At 41.9% G+C, this 20,612-nt stretch overlaps 1 protein-coding gene across 2 annotated transcripts; it reads right to left on the bottom strand.

Moving 5' to 3' along the window:
* Positions 1-3,682: 3,682 nt before the first annotated feature.
* LOC110511707 (uncharacterized) lies at positions 3,683-8,533 on the bottom strand. 2 transcript variants are annotated; one of them, XM_021592530.3, is made up of 4 exons: positions 7,432-8,533; positions 6,580-6,838; positions 6,283-6,378; positions 3,683-5,761 (listed from the first exon to the last, which is right to left on the bottom strand). In XM_021592530.3, the coding sequence occupies exons 1-4, from the start codon at positions 7,564-7,566 to the stop codon at positions 3,975-3,977; spliced, it is 2,277 nt and encodes a 758-aa protein (XP_021448205.3). In that variant the 5' UTR covers positions 7,567-8,533; the 3' UTR covers positions 3,683-3,974. The 2 variants fall into 2 exon arrangements, with proteins under 2 accessions (XP_021448205.3, XP_090068401.1); XM_090212275.1 differs by lacking the exon at positions 7,432-8,533 and adding an exon at positions 6,976-7,425.
* Positions 8,534-20,612: the final 12,079 nt, after the last annotated feature.

Here is a 20,612-nt window from a genome sequence, read left to right on the forward strand (position 1 = left end):
AACGTTCTGCTGCCTGCAACATCCTCCAGCATGACCGGTTTAGCGGTGGGTCAGTCATGGTGTGGGGTGGCATTTCTTTGGGGGGGGCCGCACAGCCCTCCATGTGCTCGCCAGAGGTAGCCTGACTGCCATAAGGTACCGAGATGAGATCCTCAGACCCCTTGTGAGACCATATAGACCATATGCTGGTGCGGTTGGCCCTGGGTTCCTCCTAATGCAAGACAATGCTAGACCTCATGTGGCTGGAGCGTGTCAGCAATTCCTGCAAGAGGAAGGCATTGATGTTATGGACTGGCCCGCCCGTTCCCCAGACCTGAATCCAATTGAGCACATCTGGGACATCATGTCTCGCTCCATCCACCAACGCCACGTTGCACCACAGACTGTCCAGGAGTTGGCGGATGCTTTAGTCCAGGTCTGGGAGGAGATCCCTCAGGAGACCAGGCGTTGTAGGGAGGTCATACAGGCACGTGGAGGCCACACACACTACTGAGCCTCATTTTGACTTGTTTTAAGGACATTACATTAAAGTTGGATCAGCCTGTAGTGTGGTTTTCCACTTTAATTTTGAGTGTGACTCCAAATCCAGACCTCCATAGGTTGATAAATTTGATTTCCATTGATAATTTTTGTGTGATTTTGTAGTCAGCACATTCAACTATGTAAAGAAAAAAGTATTTAATAAGAATATTTCATTCATTCAGATCTAGGATGTGTTATTTTAGTGTTCCCTTTATTTTTTGAGCAGTGTATATCATGCTGCTAGGTAACTAATGTAACTGTGCAGCTAAGTCAATAAGTCTAGTTTATGGTCAAGTCCTATTGCTGCACCATTGTCCACTTTCCCTACAGATGTCATATAGGCAGGTAAGTGGCATTGCATCTACTTTTTGTTGATGGGGCTTTTATTCCCCATATTTGTTGCTGGGGGGTGCTTTGAACAATGTTAAATTACAATTTCTTCTACATTGTAACCATCTAAGCCAATAAGGTGGTGCTAGTACAATTAAATATATTCGGTATTGTAAATATTTAGAAATGCAAGTAAAACTGATGCAAGGTTTGAGCAGAAAGGTATGATAATTATTTTATTTTTTAAATAAAACTTTAGCCAGCATTCCCAAGTTGGCAATAACCTGCCTGCCCAATTTAATTTAATCAAGCACAAAAAGACAGAAACCCATGTGAGACTGGTGGTGCCACTAAACTTCAGTGTATAAATCAGGAAAAAGACATAAGGTCAATTTAAATAAGAATTGTTTTTAAAACAAGAATTCATTCAACCTTTGCAGTCACCTGAATAACTCACCTAGGATCGGGCAGCCTTCTAAGAATCTGGAGGCGAGCGAGTAAACTCCCACTGCCATCCGTTCGTTCTCCTTGCTAATGTGCAATCATTGGAAAATAAAATTTATGACCTACGATTAAGATAATCCTACCAACGGGACATGAAAAACTGTATCATCTTATGTTTCACCGAGACGTAGTGAACGACGATACAGACAATATAGAGCGTTTTCTTGCACCGGCAGAACAGAGACGCTACCTCTGTTAAGACGAGGGGAGGGGGTGTGTGTCTATTTGTAAATAACAGCTGGTGCGCGATGTCTAATATTAAAGAAGTCTCGAGGTATTGCTCGCCTGAGGTAGAGTACCTTATGATAAGCTGTAGACCAGACCATCTAGAGTTCTCATCAATATTATTCGTAGCCGTCCATTTACCTCCACAGAATGAAGCTGGCACTAAGACCACTTCTCAACCAACTCCATAAGTTCATAAACCAAAAAGAAAATGCTCCCCCAGAAGCGGCGCTCCTAGTGGCCCGGGGACTTTAATGCAGGCAAACTTAAATCAGTTTTACCAAATTGTACCAGCATGTCACATGTGCAACCAGAGAAAAAAAAATCCTAGACCACCTTTACTCCACAGACAGAGATGCATACAAAGCACTCCCCTGCCCTCCATTTGGCAAATCTGACCATAATTATATCATCCTGATTCCTGCTTACAAGCAACACTAAAGCAGGAAGTACCAGCGACTCACTCAATACGGATGTGGTCAGATGATGCAGATGCTACACTACAGGACTGTTTTGCTAGCACAGACTGGAACATGTTCCTGGATTCATTCAATGGCATTGAGGAGTACACCACCTCAGTCATCGGCTTCATCAATAAGTGCATCGACGACGTCGTCCCCACAGTGACTGTACGTACATATCCCAACCAGAAGCCATGGATTACAGGCAACATCCGCATCGAGCTAAAGGCTAAAGCTGCCGCTTTCAAGGAGTGGGAGACTAATCGGGATGCTTATAAGAAATCCTTGTATGTCCTCAAACGAACCATCAAACAAGCAAAGCAGGATTAAGTTTGAATTCTACTACACCGGCTCTGATGCTCATCGGATGTGGCAGGGCTTGAAAACTATTACGGATTACAAAGGGAAAACCAGACGCGAGCTGCCCAGTGACGTGAGCCTACCAGACGAGCTAAATGCCTTTTATGCTTGCTTCAAGGCAAGCAACACTGAAGCATGCACGAGCGCACCAGCTGTTCTGGATGACTGTGTGATAACGCTCTCGGTAGCCAATGTGAACAAAACCTATAAACAGGTCAACATTCAAAGCCAAACGGATAACCAGGACGTGTACTCAAAGCAGGCGCAGACCAACTGTCAAGTGTCTTCATTGACATTTTCAACCTCTCCCTGACCGAGTCTGTAATACCTACATGTCCCCAAATCCTCAAAAGGTTCTACAGCTGCACCAACGAGAGCTTCCTGGCCGGTTGCATCACCTCCTGGTATGGCAAATGCTCGGCATCTGACCATAAGGCGCTACAGAGGATAGTGCGAATGGCCCAGTATGTCACTGGGACCAAGCTTCCTGCCATCCAGGACCTATACAATAGGCGGTGTCAGAGGAAAGTCTATAAAATTGTCTGAGACTCCAGTCACCTAAGTTAGACTTTTCTCTAATACTGCACGGCAAGAGGTACCGGAACGCTAAATCTAGGACCAAAAGGCTCAACAGCTTCTACCCCCAAGCCATAAGACTGCTGAACAATTAATAAAATCGTCACCGGACAATTTACATTGATCCCCCCCACCCCCCCTTTTTGTATACTGCTGCTACTCACTGTATATTATCTATGCAGTCACTTCATCCCCCACCTACATGTACAAATGACCGCAACTAACCTGTACCCCGCACACTGACTCAGTACCAGTGCCCCCTGTATATAGCCTCATTATTCTTATTGTGTTACTTTTTTATTTTAGTCTACTTGGTAAATATTTTCTTAACTCTTCTTGAACTGCACTGTTCGTTAAGGGCTTGTAAGTAAGCATTTCACAGTAGTCTACACTTGTATTCGGCGCATGTGACAAATAAAGTTTGATTTGATTTAGGGGTCTATAGTTAAGCAATAAGTCACGAGGGGGTGTGGTATATGGCCAATATACCACCGCTAAGGGCTGTTCTTAGGCACGACGCATGGGAGTGACTGGACACAGTCCTTAGCTGTGGTATATTAGCCTTATACCACAAACTCCCAAGGTACCTTATTGCTATTATAAACTGGTTACCAATGGAATTAAAGCAGTAAAAATAAATGTTGTCATACCCGTGGTATACGACAGCTATCAGACAATCAGCATTCAGGGCTCGACCCACTCAGTTTATAGCTTCACATGAATGATGTGTTTATTGATTTACACAATATGAACAAATGAGAATTTGGGCTCATGAACATTAACCCTTTGATTTATAGCAAGATCTCCAAGCACTACAGCAAGCACATATCTAATTTCCTAAAGCACGCTCTCATCTCATACAAGGCTTTCCAGACACTCACCCGAGAACATTTCACACTACTGAATAAATCCCCATTGTTCATGACATCTGTAAGCAGGAAGTTGCACCACTTTAGTCTACAGTCTGTAGATAATATTGAGATAATATCACGGAGTCTACACAACAGCAGCATTATAGCAAACACTTCTGTCTCCTTTTCTACTTCTGAAAGTGCCGTCAGAAGATTTACGATAATTATCACCATCACAGTGTGTGCGTGTAACAGCCACACCATCACAGCTATGGTTTTTGTAGTGTCTTATGTCAGAAAAGCCTTTTCCACATCTCTTGCAATAGTAAGGCCTAACTCCAGTGTGGACTTGCATGTGGGCTTTAACATTGTTGGCTTGGCTGAAACCTCTCCCGCAAACATCACATTTGAATGGCTTCTCTCCTGTGTGGATTCGCTCATGCCTTTTCAGATTGGTGTTGACTGCGAAAGTCTTGTCACAATAACTGCATTTGAAGGGTTTTTCACCTGTATGGGTCCGCTCATGTCCTTGAAGAGCTTGCTTCAGAATAAATTTCCTTCCACAGTATTTACATTCATGGGGCTTCACTCCACTGTGAACTCTCATGTGATAGTCAAAAGCATTTTTATATGCAATGGTCTTTCCACAAATGGAACAAGAATATTGCTTTTGTCCTGTGTGAATTTCTTTATGCTTTTTCAGAGTTAGCATGGAGCTGAAGCCGTTCAAACATATTTTGCAACTGAATGGCTTTGTTGATGTTCCCTCTCTCCCAGGAACCTTATCTCCTTCAGCCATGTGCCATTGTAGATTATGTTGTCTCATTTGGTAATTGTAAATAAAAGTCTTTCCACATAGATCACACATAAAAGGTTTGGTTGCCCCATGACGGTGCATGTGAGCTTTTAAGTCAGTGGACTGAGGGTAGCTTTTCCCACACACTTTACATTTGTATGGTCTCTCCCCCGTGTGAAGCACTTGGTGTCTCACAAGGTTTCCTTTATGGCCAAAAGCAGCTCCACAGGTCTCACATTTAAATGGCTTCTCCCCTGTATGAATTCGCTTGTGCTTTTCGAGGACGGATTTTGTCCTAAAGCTCTTACCACACTCTGAGCATAAGTGTGGACGTATGTCTGCACCTGTATGTCTTCGCATATGAATTCTTAGGTCATAAGACTGTCTGTAACTCTTCCCACATTCAGCACAGCTGTATGGTTTTTCACCGGTGTGGATTCTCTCGTGCCCCATAAGTATGGTCCTTTTTGTGAAACCCTTTCCACAAGTCAGGCACTTGAACGGTCTCTCCACTGCATGAACTAGCCGATGTTGTGTCAGATCTGTCTTGGTAGAGAATGTATTTCCACAGACTTTGCAACTGAAATTGTTTTCTTTGTGATGCAACATGTGACGTTCGAGCTGCTTGGACATTCTGAATGTTTTGCCACATTGACCACAAGCAAATGGCCTCTCACCTGTGTGAATTAGCTTGTGACGTAACAGCATGCGGTTCAGGCTGAAGGTCTTGTCACAAACATCACAGGTGAAGGGTCTTGTGTGAATTAGCTTATGACCTTCCAGTAACCCTTTCCTGCTGAAGGTCTTCTCACAAATGTCACACTTGAAAGGTTTTGTGTGGATTAGCTTGTGAACTCTGAGCAACTCTTTCTTGCTGAATGTCTTCTCACAAACATCACACTTGAAGCGTTTGTTTTCTGTGGATCCTGTCCCATTAGTAATATTACTGTTTTTATGTCTTTCATGGTTGTCTCTACCGTTGTCAGTGCCCTCTGGAAGAGCAGCTCTCATATGCTCAATGTTGGATTCAGTATCTCTTGGTGAGGGCTCTGTATTCAGTCCATGTGTGTCTCCCAGAGAGGAGTCATACTCCAATGAAGTCGTCTCTGTAGGTTTACTGCAAACTTTGGCAGGACCTAAACATAAAAGGAATGTGAGCATACACATAGTAAAACTATAGTCTAAGTTAAGAGAATTTAACAAAATGATTAGGTTACACTAAATGTATTTAGTTAGACAAAAATCAACCAATATATGGCTATATCAATATTTTGCCTTAAAATAAACATGCTTTTAACAGTCTGTGTATTGTTTTTGAACAACTGGGTCATATTCATTAGCGCACACCACAGAAAAATGTTATGCAACAGAAAACAAACAGGCGTTTCTTATTGGCGTTCAGGTAGTTACTCCCCATTTTCTTTTGTTTGGTTCTTACTGAATATGACCCTGGACCACGTTCAGCAGAACACAACTTTATAACATGAGATTCAAAGGTAACGGCGCTATTCTGAAAAAACTATGTTTAGTAAGCCAATGGTGTGGACTGTTTGAGGGAAACATTTAGTTCAGTACAAACCATCACTGCAAACATTGAACTGAACGCACACGTGGTTTGGCAACGATTATTCAAATATAACACCACTGAGGATATTACCTGCACAGACGGATGTTGCGTTAGTGACTGTGTTTGCTTGACTGACATTCCCTGGAAATGCTGAAGCCGCTGTCATTCCAGGCAACAATGGGAGATCTAAAGAACAACAAGAAAAGTTACATTGAAACATGTTAAACTCTCTCTCACTTTTTCCTTTCAACAAAATTATGTGTAGGAAGTTAATACAAACAAAACTATCAAAGATGGGGAACAAAACAATTAGTACACCTACAACAGACCTACTTAGCTACCTTATTATAGGCAGGAACCTAATGACTGGAGGTCTACAACACTCACCAACTGGTTTTATTGCAAAGATCATTCCGTTGTGCAGAACATGGGTTGGCGTCTGTACTTTCGGTTCAGCCTCCACTTTAGCTAGAGACGTTCTATAATGTTCAGCCTTCTCAGTAATTTCCTTCATATATTCATCCATCTGCTCCACCTTGGTCTTCAGTTTCTCGTTTTCATTTTGAAAACGTGAGGAGGCCACAAGGAATAGTTGGCAGACTTTACGAATACCCTCCCCCATCAACAAATTCATAATGGTGCAGAGCTGTGTAGAGCAATAGAAACAAGTGAACTAGTTAGTTACTGTATACAGCCAGTTTAAGCAGAGGATGTGAAACCAGTAACGATGGCTAGCAACCTAGCTGAGGGCTAGCTAGTAGTACTAGTTAAGTAACGTTGTACCAGGCTGTTTCACAACCGGCCGTGGTTGGGAGTCCAATAGGGCGGCGCACAATTGGCCCAGCGTAGTCCGGGTTTGACCGGTGTAGTCTGTCATTGCAAATACGCATTTGTTCTTAATTGACTTGCCTAATTAAATGAAGGTTAAATAAAACAAAATAAAAAATGTACGTTCGCCAGGTAGTCAAATTAGGTAGTCGGCAACCTCAGCGCGAAGGTTGAAAACCAAAAACATCCGGTTTTCAGGGATACGGTATCTTCAACCTAGCTTCCTTTAACCTGAAAATCAGAATCGGGGCCACGTTCAGGTTAATTTAGGTTACAGACGGTAGTTAACGATCTAGGTAGCTAAACAAATTTATTCAGATAACTTTTGTTCGTTAGCTAACGTAGCTGGTTGTAGTCACTTGGCGCCCGTCATCATACTGCTCAATGACAGAAATATTTTAGAATACTCACCTCTCTCCCCTGATTAACGTCGTTGTTAGCGTCAGAGTTTGGCAAAATTTTGTATATTTCTGTCATTGCCATCTCGACGACGAAGGCCATAATCGATGTTGTTTCTGACTGGAACATATTGTAAATTGTAGTCATCTTGACCTTCGACTAATTCAGGTAACGTTAGAATAAAAACTACAAGTCGCAGCTACATTTATCTTAGGTAGCATATTTTTGCTAACTTGCTGATACTGTCATCCGCGTGAAGCCAACTGGCGTCTTGTCAGATCCCTTCCGGGTCACGGATTTTTAGAAATGTTCCAAATCAGAAAAGTGCATGAGCACGAACAATTATTCAGATTTGTTCATATTTAAATATGCACTAGTTTTAGAAAAAGTTTTAGAACACCTACTCATTCAAGGGTTTTTAGTTTATTTAGACTATTTTCTACATTGTAAAAAAAGTAGTGAAGACATCAAAACTATGAAATAACACACATGGAATCATGTAGTAACCAAAAAGTAACCAAAAAGTATTGTGGTATACAGAAGATAGGTTCTGTTTGGTTAAAGACCAAGTCCATATTTTGGCAAGAACAGCTCAAATAAGCAAAGAGAAACAACAGTCCATAATAGTTTAAGACATGAAGGTCAGTCAATTCAGAACATTTCAAGAACTTTGAAAGTTTCCTCAAGTGCAGTTGCAAAACCCATCAAGCGCTATGATGAAACTGACTCTCATAAGGAGCGCCATAGGAATGGAAGACCCAGAGTTACCTCTGCTGCAGAGGATAAGTTCATTAGAGGTATAAGCCTCAGAAATTGCAGCCCAAATAAATGATTCACAGATTTCAAGTAACAGACACATCTCAACATCAACTGTTCAGAGGAGACTGTGTGAATCAGGTGTTCATGGTTGAATTGCTGAAAAGAAACCACTACAAAAGGACACCAATAAGAAGAAGAGACGTGCTTGGGCCAAGAAACACAAGCAATGGGCATTAGACTGGTGGAAATTTGTCCTTTGGTCTGGACTCCAAATTGGAGATCTTTGGTTCCAATCGCTGTGTTTTTGTTAGACGTGGTGATGGTGAACGGATTATCTCTGCATGTGTATTTCCCACCGTAAAGCAGGTAGGAGGAGGGTTATGGTGTGGGGGTGCTTTGCTGGTGACACTGTCAAGGCACACTTAACCAGCATGGCTACCACAGCATTCTGCAGCGATACACCATCCCATCTGGCTTGGGCTTACTGGGCTAATCATTTGTTTTTCAACAGGACAATGACTCAACACACCTCCAGGCTGTGTAAGGGTTAATTTACCAAGAAGGAGGGTGATGGAGTGCTGCATCAGATGACCTGGCCTCCATAATCCCCCGACCTCAACCAAATTGTGATGGTTTGGGATGAGTCAGACCGCAGAGTGAAGGAAAAGCAGCCAACAAGTGCTCTGCATATGTGGGAACTCCATCAAGACTGTTGGAAAAGCATTCCAGGTGAAGCTGGCTGAGAGAATCCCAAGAGTGTGCTAAGCTGTCTTCAAGGCAAAGGGTGGCTATTTAAAGAATCTCAAATATAAAATATATTTTGATTTGTTGGTTTCTACATGATTCCATGTGTTATTTCATGGTTTTAATGTCTTCACTATTATTCTACAATGTAGAAAATAGTAAAAATAAAGAAAAACCCTTGAATGAGTAGGTCTCCATAAACGTTTGACCGGTAGTGTGATGAAGTCGGAAGTTTACATACACTTAGGTTGGAGTTATTAAAACTCATTGTTCAACCAAGACCTGACCTCAATCCTATAGACAATTTGTGGGCAGAACTGAAAAAGCATGTGCGAGCAAGGCCTACAAACCTGACTCAGTTACACCAGCTCTGTCAGGAGGAATGGGCCAAAATTCACCCAACTTATTGTGGGAAGCCTGTGGAAGGCTACCTGAAATTACCCAAGTTAAACCATTTATAGGCAATTCTACCAAATACTGTTTGAGTGTATTTAAACTTCTGACCCACTGGGAATGTGATTAAAGAAATAAAAGCTGAAATGATCATTCTCTCTACTATTATTCTGACATTACACATTCTTACAATAAAGTGGTGATCCTAACAGACCTAAAACAGGGACTGTTTACTAGGATTAAATGTCAGGAGTTGTCTAAAACTGAGTTTAAATGTATTTGGCTAAGGTGTATGTAAACTTCCGACTTCAACTGTATATGTTTTTATTGCAGAAAAAACAGTATACATACAAGAAGTATACAAACAGATAGTGATAACATATACTAGGGGTTACAACAAATTACAGATTATACAAAGACTTTAAAGGAAGCACACATATTGATTGTTTTATCAGCTTTCTTATTACAATAATGTAGAATGGTCTTAATGTACTGCTCAAATTCCTTATAGAAAACATGGAATAGTGATTTTTTTATTTGTGAATTTACAATCCTGAATATGACATTTTGCCATTTGCACAATTAGATTTCAGATAAAAAAAAAATATTTTTTTATCCTTGTTATAGTTAAGAAAACCGAGCAGCACATTCTCCCATAACAAACTAAAGTCATCAAGAATATTAACAATTCTAAAACTATAAATATCTTGCCATCATTTCTTTACATGTAGACAATGCCAAAATAAATGCAGACTGTTTCTGGATGCTCAACACAAACAGTACAGTTAATGTTTTAGTTTCTTCAGGTAATTATTCGCAGGGTAATACTTACAGTATGGATCATTCTGATAGAGACCTCTTTGATCTTGTTAAAACTACCAGGTATTTGTGTGGTAATAACCATACTTTTTTTACAACTGATATTATTGACAAATGTATTCCAGTAAGTTGTGACATAAGGAATGGATACAATATCCCTTTGAAATAAAGCACGTATAGATCTGTTGTTCTGAGGGAGCAAGAAGAAACACATTTTTCCTATTGGTGAGTCAACTGGATTAAGCAAGGATAGGCCAAGAAGGTAATGTCTTGTTACACCTCTAAACAACATGAGAGTTCAAGATGGAATAGCATCAAAAACTATGGCGAAACAAAAATTCAAATAGTTCACCTAATGTCAGTTTAATTGACAAAACAAGCTGTTTGACGTTGTTGTACAAAACTTAAAGTAAAAGACACAAAAACGAAACTTAGAAATAGCAACGCTTTTTATAACTAACCCACAGATCATTGTTCTATCTGTGGAAATAGGGCACATAGAACATATCTACCACTTCTTAGGCTGCTTTCAATGAGAATGACAGATCTATAACTCACATTTCTATGTGAATTTGGTCAGGGTGGCCCAAAAAGTTGCATATTGCAGCTTTAAGTGACATTTGCATTAAATGTGTTTTTAAAAACAAGGTTAAATAAATAATAACATTTCTGTATGCAACCCGTACAAAACGCAGTTTACTCTTTGTTACAGATTCTAGTTTTGGAAACAGAAAACTGTATGGATATCAAATGTTTCCTCTATGAGAAAATGAGCAGAATGTTGGCCAAAATCCATCTTCTCCCATTGCTGGCCACTGGGCTTCCTCTCATCACCATATTTGGTAGTGAGATGAAACGCCAACCAAACGTTTCACATTAAACATCCGGTGAAATATCTGTGTCATTGTTCTATCTGTGATAGTGCCCTCCAAGATCATCATTTAAAAGGAACCTGGGATAAAACACCTCCCTCTGCAACTGGGCTCCTGAATGGCGCAGTGGTCTAAGGCACTGCATCCACTCCTTTACTTAGATTTGTGTGTATTAGGTAGTTGTTGTGGAATTGTAAGATTACATGTTAGAAATTGCTGCACTGTCGGAACTAGAAGAACAAGCATTTTGCTACACTCGCAATAACATCTGCTAACCATGTGTATGTGACCAATGAAATTTGATTTGATTTTAAGAGTACATAGTCTATCGGTAAATAGCCCACCCAATTTTACCTACCTCATCCCCATACTGTTTTTATTTATTTACTTTTCTGCTCTTTTGCACACCAATATCTCTACCTGTACATGACCATCTGATCATTTATCACTCCAGTGTTAATCTGTAAAATTGTAATTATTCGCCTACCTCCTCATGCCTTTTGCACACAATGTATATAGACTCTTTTTTTTCTACTGTGTTATTGACTTGTTAATTGTTTACTCCATGTGTAACTCTGTGTTGTCTGTTCACACTGCTATGCTTTATCTTGGCCAGGTCGCAGTTGCAAATGAGAACTTGTTCTCAACTAGCCTACCTGGTTAAATAAAGGTGAAATAAAAAAAAATATATATAAAAAGAGGCATCACTACAGTCCCTGGTTAGAATCCAGGCTGTATCACATCCAGCCTAGATTGGGAATCCCATAGGGCCCAGCATCATCTGGGTTTGGCCGGGGTAGGCTGTCATTGTAAATAAGAATTTGTTCTTAACTGACTTGCCTAGTTAAATAAAGGTACAAATTTAAAAAAGACAAAAAACTGGATCCTGGAGCTACTGACAGGCCGCCCCCAGGTGGTAACTGTAGGCAACAACACATCCGTCACACTGTCCCTCAACGTGGGGGCCTCTCAGTGTGATGCCAGGAAAGCAACCACTCCCTCAACATCAGCAAGACAGGAAACAGAGGGCATGCCACCATCCACATCGACAGGGCTGTAGTTGAGCAGGTTGAGAGCTTAAAGTTCCTCTGTGCCCACATCACTAAGGAATTATCATGGTCCACACACACTACAGCCTAATGGATGTTCGTATCATCATCGCTATGCAAACAAGGCTGATTTTGCTGTATATACAAGTTTTGTTTAACTAATAAAATTAAAACAGTAACTCAAACTACTTTTGGGTACCTTGTTAACATTACAACATGAAATCCATGTCTTAAACATTGCAACGTTTCGGAAAAAAAAGAAAATGTGTAATCTGCTTGACACATTAAAGTTACTTACCTTACAGATCATGAAGTCAGATCATTTCCACTCCATTCATATGCATTTTACAATACATTTGATTCATACACTGGTTTATCTGGTGGTCATGTTTTTATTTTAACCTGCCCTTCCCTTATCTACTCTGAAATAATATAATTATGATAAAAAATATCAATTATATCTCGCATAGCTCATTAGTATACCCTTGTGGTTGAAAATGTATATATCTATTGTAGGTCCTAGGATACAACAATGAATAATGTAGAACAAATAAATACCATTAAAGGATACCTTACAACTTACAGTAATGAACACCTTGTGAAACAGCTGTGAAACCTGGCAATATTTAAGATTGTAATACATAAACTTTGATCATTTTTGGTACAGTTGTGTCATTCATTTATTTGTACAGATTCTTTGTACACTCACATGGCAATCATAGACTAAAACATCACTGAAGCTGGAGACTTATATCTCCCTCTCTAACTTTAAGCATCAGCTGTCGGAGCAGCTCACCGATCACTGTACCTGTACACAGCCCATCTGTAAATAGCACACCTTACCCTCATATTGTTATTTACTTATTTTATTTTCTCTTTTGCACCCTAGTATCTCTACTTGCACATCATCATCTGCACATCTATTACTCCAGTGTTAATGCTAAATTATTATTATTTCACCTATATGGCCAATTTATTGCCTTACCTCCCTAATCTTACTACATTTGCACACACTGTACATAGATTTTTCTATTGTGTTATTGACTGTACATTTGTTCATGTGTAACTCTGTGTTGTTGTTTTTGTCGCACTGCTTTGTTTTATCTTGGCCAGGTCGCAGTTGTAAATGAGAACTTGTTCTCAACTGGCCTACCTGGTTAAATAAAGGTAAAGTACCAATAAGCAAGTTTTAGAGTTCTGGGAATATGGGAAATAATATTGTTAGGCCTAATTAAAGGGATATCAATCTGGAAAAGGTATTTCTGCAGACCATTGGAAGGACAGTAAGCAATGAGTCCAGTTTATTGAAATAAAAATGTTTAAACCAATTTTTACATTCAGCATCACTCCTACAAGGGGAAATATAGTATTCTCTTAACAAAGATATCTACATATATTGGTGTGTAATCTTGAAAATAATAATAATTCATGCAAACATTACAGTTTTGAAAAAAAGTGGTCTCTTGGCATAACTTGGCATAACTTGGCATAACTGGTAAGTTGAGCCACTGGACAGGTTAAGTTAAGACACCTACACATTTCTATATTTAATTAAATATTGCCAATACCTTTTAAAAATCAAGTCTATCTTTATTTCCCAAACACAATTTAACATATTCACAATTGCTTTTTGTCTTTTAATCATTTAATATTTTAACAGACTAAACACCTAACAAATACTTTTACCCTTTTAAACACTTTTAACATAGGCCCTGTTGTTACCTCATATCCCAGCGAAAATGCCTTGTATTACGCCTGGAAAGAAAACACTTCAATTTGCTTCAATTATTCATCTAAACAATATCACTTTCTCTCCCTTCTATACACACACACACACACACACACACACACACTCATCTTATGATGACAGCCACCCTGTTCAAGTCTAATGGTGTTCATTAATTGCGTCCAGAAAGATTGCCTTGTCCTTGTGTGATGAGCAAGGCAGGTTAAATGATGAGAGTAGGTGGTTGGATATTTTATTTTTATTTTTTATTTTACCTTTATTTAACCAGGTAGGCAAGTTGAGAACAAGTTCTCATTTACAATTGCGACCTGGCAAAGATAAAGGAAAGCAGTTCGACAGATACAACGACACAGAGTTAGTTACACATGGAGTAAAACAAACATAAAGTCAATAATACAGTATAAACAAGTCTATATACAATGTGAGCAAATGAGGTGAGAAGGGAGGTAAAGGCAAAAAAGGCCATGGTGGCAAGGTAAATACAATATAGCAAGTAAAACACTGGAATGGTAGTTTTGCAATGGAAGAATGTGCAAAGTAGAAATAAAAATAATGGGGTGCAAAGGAGCAAAATAAATAAATAAATTAAATACAGTTGGGTAAGAGGTAGTTGTTTGGGCTAAATTATAGGTGGGCTATGTACAGGTGCAGTAATCTGTGAGCTGCTCTGACAGTTGGTGCTTAAAGCTAGTGAGGGAGATAAGTGTTTCCAGTTTCAGAGATTTTTGTAGTTCGTTCCAGTCATTGGCAGCAGAGAACTGGAAAGAGAGGCGGCCAAAGAAAGAATTGGTTTTGGGGGTGACTAGAGAGATATACCTGCTGGAGAGTGTGCTACAGGTGGGAGATGCTATGGTGACCAGCGAGCTGAGATAAGGGGGGACTTTACCTAGCAGGGTCTTGTAGATGACATGGAGCCAGTGGGTTTGGCGACGAGTATGAAGCGAGGGCCAGCCAACGAGAGCGTACAGGTCGCAATGGTGGGTAGAGTATGGGGCTTTGGTGACAAAACGGATTGCACTGAGATAGACTGCATCCAATTTGTTGAGTAGGGTATTGGAGGCTATTTTGTAAATGACATCGCCAAAGTCGAGGATTGGTAGGATGGTCAGTTTTACAAGGGTATGTTTGGCAGCATGAGTGAAGGATGCTTTGTTGCGAAATAGGAAGCCAATTCTAGATTTAACTTTGGATTGGAGATGTTTGATATGGGTCTGGAAGGAGAGTTTACAGTCTAACCAGACACCTAAGTATTTGTAGTTGTCCACGTATTCTAAGTCAGAGCCGTCCAGAGTAGTGATGTTGGACAGGCGGGTAGGTGCAGGTAGCGATCGGTTGAAGAGCATGCATTTAGTTTTACTTGTATTTAAGAGCAATTGGAGGCCACGGAAGGAGAGTTGTATGGCATTGAAGCTTGCCTGGAGGGTTGTTAACACAGTGTCCAAAGAAGGGCCGGAAGTATACAGAATGGTGTCGTCTGCGTAGAGGTGGATCAGAGACTCACCAGCAGCAAGAGCGACCTCATTGATGTATACAGAGAAGAGAGTCGGTCCAAGAATTGAACCCTGTGGCACCCCCATAGAGACTGCCAGAGGTCCGGACAACAGACCCTCCGATTTGACACACTGAACTCTATCAGAGAAGTAGTTGGTGAACCAGGCGAGGCAATCATTTGAGAAACCAAGGCTGTTGAGTCTGCCGATGAGGATGTGGTGATTGACAGAGTCGAAAGCCTTGGCCAGATCAATGAATACGGCTGCACAGTAATGTTTCTTATCGATGGCGGTTAAGATATCGTTTAGGACCTTGAGCGTGGCTGAGGTGCACCCATGACCAGCTCTGAACTCAGATTGCATAGCAGAGAAGGTATGGTGAGATTCGAAATGGTCGGTAATCTGTTTGTTGACTTGGCTTTCGAAGACCTTAGAAAGGCATGGTAGGATAGATATAGGTCTGTAGCAGTTTGGGTCAAGAGTGTCCCCCCCTTTGAAGAGGGGGATGACCGCAGCTGCTTTCCAATCTTTGGGAATCTCAGACGACACGAAAGAGAGGTTGAACAGGCTAGTAATAGGGGTGGCAACAATTTCGGCAGATAATTTTAGAAAGAAAGGGTCCAGATTGTCTAGCCCGGCTGATTTGTAGGGGTCCAGATTTTGCAGCTCTTTCAGAACATCAGCTGAATGGATTCGGGAGAAGGAGAAATGGGGAAGGCTTGGGCGAGTTGCTGTTGGGGGTGCAGTGCTGTTGACAGGGGTAGGAGTAGCCAGGTGGAAAGCATGGCCAGCTGTAGAAAAATGCTTATTGAAATTCTCAATTATGGTGGATTTATCAGTGGTGACAGTGTTTCCTATCTTCAGTGCAGTGGGCAGCTGGGAGGAGGTGTTCTTATTCTCCATGGACTTTACAGTGTCCCAGAACTTTTTTGAGTTAGTGTTGCAAGAAGCAAATTTCTGCTTGAAAAAGCTAGCCTTGGCTTTTCTAACTGCCTGTGTATAATGGTTTCTAGCTTCCCTGAACAGCTGCATATCACGGGGGCTGTTCGATGCTAATGCAGAACGCCATAGGATGTTTTTGTGTTGGTTAAGGGCAGTCAGGTCTGGGGAGAACCAAGGGCTATATCTGTTCCTGGTTCTAAATTTCTTGAATGGGGCATGTTTATTTAAGATGGTTAGGAAGGCATTTTTTTAAATATCCAGGCATCCACTACTGACGGGATGAGGTCAATATCCTTCCAGGATACCCCGGCCAGGTCGATTAGAAAGGCCTGCTCGCTGAAGTGTTTCAGGGAGCGTTTTACAGAGATGAGAGGAGGTTGTTTGACCGCTGACCCATTACGGATGCAGGCAATGAGGCAGTGATCGCTGAGATCTTGGTTGAAGACAGCAGAGGTGTATTTAGAGGGGAAGTTGGTTAGGATGATATCTATGAGGGTGCCCGTGTTTAAGGCTTTGGGGAGGTACCTGGTAGGTTCATTGATAATTTGTGTGAGATTGAGGGCATCAAGTTTAGATTGTAGGATGGCTGGGATGTTAAGCATGTTCCAGTTTAGGTCGCCTAGCAGCACGAGCTCTGAAGATAGATGGGGGGCAATCAGTTCACATATGGTGTCCAGAGCACAGCTGGGGGCAGAGGGTGGTCTATAGCAGGCGGCAACGGTGAGAGACTTGTTTTTAGAGAGGTGGATTTTTAAAAGTAGAAGTTCAAATTGTTTGGGTACAGACCTGGATAGTAGGACAGAACTCTGCAGGCTATCTTTGCAGTAGATTGCAACACCGCCCCCTTTGGCAGTTCTATCTTGTCTGAAAATGTTGTAGTTTGGAATTAAAATGTCTGAATTTTTGGTGGTCTTCCTAAGCCAGGATTCAGTCACAGCTAGAACATCTGGGTTGGCAGAGTGTGCTAAAGCAGTGAATAGAACAAACTTAGAGAGGAGGCTTCTAATGTTAACATGCATGAAACCAAGGCTATTACGGTTACAGAAGTCGTCAAAAGAGAGCGCCTGGGGAATAGGAGTGGAGCTAGGCACTGCAGGGCCTGGATTCACCTCTACATCGCCAGAGGAACATAGGAGGAGTAGAATAAGGGTGCGGCTAAAAGCAATAAGAATTGGTCGTCTAGAACGTCTGGAACAGAGAGTAAAAGGAGGTTTCTGGGGGCAATAAAATAGCATCAAGGTATAATGTACAGACAAAGGTATGGTAGGATGTGAATACAGTGGAGGTAAACCTAGGTATTGAGTGATGAAGAGAGAGATATTGTCTCTAGAAACATCATTGAAACCAGGAGATGTCATTGCATGTGTGGGTGGTGGAACTAATAGGTTGGATAAGGTATAGTGAGCAGGATTAGAGGCTCTACAGTGAAATAAGACAATAAACACTAACCAGAACAGCAATGGACAAGACATATTGACATTAAGTAGAGGCATGCTTAGTCTTGTGTTCAAAAGGGTCCAGTGAGTGGAGAGGTTGGTTGAGGGTCACGGCGATTTAGACAGCTAGCCAGGCCATCGGTAGCAAGCTAGCATAGGATGGAGGTCTGTTGTTAGCCACCTCTTGCGTTCGGTCAGTAGATTAGTGGGGTTCCGTGTGGTAGAGGGGATTAATCCAAATCACACAACAACAACAAAAATAAGAACAATAGATATACAATAGATAACAATAGATAGTTATAGAGGCCCGAGAAGAAAACATAATAATAATAAAAATAAATAAATTGTCCGATTGTCTATTCAGATAGCAGCCGGTAAGACAGCTAACGGTTAGCGGGCCGCAGATGGGCGTTCAGGTAACGTCGCGACGGAGGAGCCAGCCGGATCTCCTTCAGGTAGATAACGTCGGCAGTCCAGTTGTGAAGGCCCGGTGGGGCTCCGCGTAGGCAGTAAAACGGGTCCGGATAGGTGACTGCAGCCCAGGAGTGAATGATGGAACTCAGGAGTGATTGACGGAGCTGGCTAGCACCGGAATAATTGATGTTTGCTCCGGAATCGACGAAAGACGATTGTCACACGGATAGCAGCTAGCTAGCTGTGAGATCCGGGTATGAATGTCCAGAGAGCAGTTTAAATCCAGGAACATGGAGAGAAAAATTGGTCCGGTATGTTCCGTTCCGAGCCGCGCTGCGCCGTACAAAACTGGCGATAGATTTTCGAGCTAAAGGATAGCTGATGACCACAAACCGTGGTTAGCTGAATACTAACGATTTGCCAGTAAAGAAGCTAACTAGCTTCTGATTAGCTTCTGGATTAGCTTCTGGGCTAGCTCCTGGCTAGCTTCTGGCTAGTTTCTGGCTAGCTTCTTGGAGTTTCTGGCTAGCTTCTTGGAGGATTACAGATCTGAGGTAAATAATACTTTTTTATAAATATAAATTGGTGAGGCGGGTTGCAGGAGAGTGTTTTGAAGATGAGTTGATGGAAAATAAAAATAAAATGTATGTGAAAAAAGTTGTAAATATATATATACAGGACACGACAAGACGAGGACAAAAGACTGAACTGCTTTGCGATCTTGGTGTGACGGATGATATGAGGATATATATATATGAGGAGGATATGAAGGGAAGGCCTATCCATGGTGGAGATACCAAACTGTGGCACCTGCCAATTCTGCCCACTGGGTGTTCCTCAGAGGAAATGTTGTGCTGGAGTTTACATACAGGAGAGGAGGAGAGAAATAACAAAATATGAAACGCCTCTCAGTCTCAGTCAGTTCCAGTTCAACCCCAGATCTCAGGAAGACTCCTGGTGCACTGGGACTGGAACTGAGACTGGCCTCCTCCTCTGTCTCCCCTTCAAACCAACCCAACAACAGAGCTCAACAACAGACTGTAACAAATCCTAGTTAAACAGACAATGTTTGATCCCCAGAGCACCCTCTGTTTGTGTTGACACAGGGAAGTGAAAATCAGAGCAACTCTTTCTGCCCCTCACACCTGTGAAAATCCCCTCCCTGCAGAGTCAATATTGGGTGGCTATTGTTAAACCCTATCTCATTTCCCCCTCGCGTGCAGCAGGCAACGTTTCACCAGCAAGCTCACAGTATGGGAAAGAGAGAGAGACAGAGAGAGAGAGAGAGAGAGCATACTTAAATTCACACAGGACACCGGATAAGAATACTCCAGATATAACAGACTGACCCTAACCCCACGACACAAACTACTGCAGCATAAATACTGGAGGCTGAGACAGGAGGGGTCGGGAGACACTGTGGCCCCGTCCGATGATACCCACGGACAGGGCCAAGCAGGCAGGATAGAACCCCTCCCACTTTGCCAAAGCACAGCCCCCACACCACTAGAGGGATATCTTCAACCACCAAATTACCATCCTGCGTCAAGGCCGAGCATAGCCCACAAAGATCTCCGCCATGCCACAACCCAAGCGGGGGCGCCAACCCGGACAGGAAGATCACGTCAGTGACTCAACCCACTCAAGTGACGCACCCCTCTTAGGGACGGCATGGAAGAGCACCAGTAAGCCAGTGACTCAGCACCCGTAATAGGGTTAGAGGCAGGAGAGAGGGGAATCGGCCAGGCTCCAGTGCCTTTCGTTCACCTTCACAGGGCCAGACTACACTCAATCACAGGACCCACTGAAGAGATGAGTCTTCAATAAAGACCTAAAGGTTGAGACCGAGTCTGCGTCTCTCACATGGGTAGGCAGACGATTCCATAAAAATGTGGCTCTATAGGAGAAAGCCCTGCCTTCAGCTGTTTGCTTAGAAATTCTAGGGACAGTAAGGAGGCCTGCAACTTGTGACCGTAGCGTACATGTAGGTATGTACGGCAGGACCAAATTGGAAAGGTAGGTAGGAGTAAGCCCATGTAATGCTTTGTAGGTTAGCTTGAAATCAGCCCTTGCCTTAACAGGAAGCCAGTGTAGAGATGCTAACGCTGGAGTAATATTATACCATTTTGGGGTTCTAGTCAAGATTCTAGTAGTGGTGTTTATCACTAACTGAAGTTTATTTAGTGTTTTATCCGGGTAGCCGGAAAGCAGAGCATTGCAGTAGTCTAACCTAGAAGTGACAAAAGCATGGATTCATTTTTCTGCATCGTTTTTGGACAGAAATAATCTGATTTTTTGCAATGTTACGTAGATGGAAAAAATATGTCCTTGAAACAGTCTTGATATGTTTGTGATAAGATAACTATTGATAAGTCCTGCCTCCTTGCTTAGAATTCTAGGGACAATTAGGAGGCCTACGCCTTGTGACCATAGCGTACGTGTAGGTAGGTACCAGGACCAAATCGGAAAGATAGGTAGGAGCAAGCCCATGTAATGTCTAGGAGCACAAGTACAGATGCAGAGCCTCG

This window comes from Oncorhynchus mykiss, chromosome 1, assembly GCF_057628025.1.
Source record: "Oncorhynchus mykiss isolate SJ-2025 chromosome 1, ASM5762802v1, whole genome shotgun sequence".
In the NCBI taxonomy this organism is placed as follows: Eukaryota; Metazoa; Chordata; class Actinopteri; order Salmoniformes; family Salmonidae; genus Oncorhynchus; species Oncorhynchus mykiss.

Coding starts and splice junctions, on each gene's coding strand:
- LOC110511707 (XM_021592530.3), bottom strand. CDS start 7,566: ATGACTACAATTTACAATATGTTCCAGTCAGAAACAACATCGATTATG. Junction 6,839..7,431: donor ACGTTAATCAGGGGAGAGAG/GTGAGTATTCTA, acceptor TGCTCTACACAG/CTCTGCACCATTATGAATTT. Junction 6,379..6,579: donor CTTTGCAATAAAACCAGTTG/GTGAGTGTTGTA, acceptor GTTGTTCTTTAG/ATCTCCCATTGTTGCCTGGA.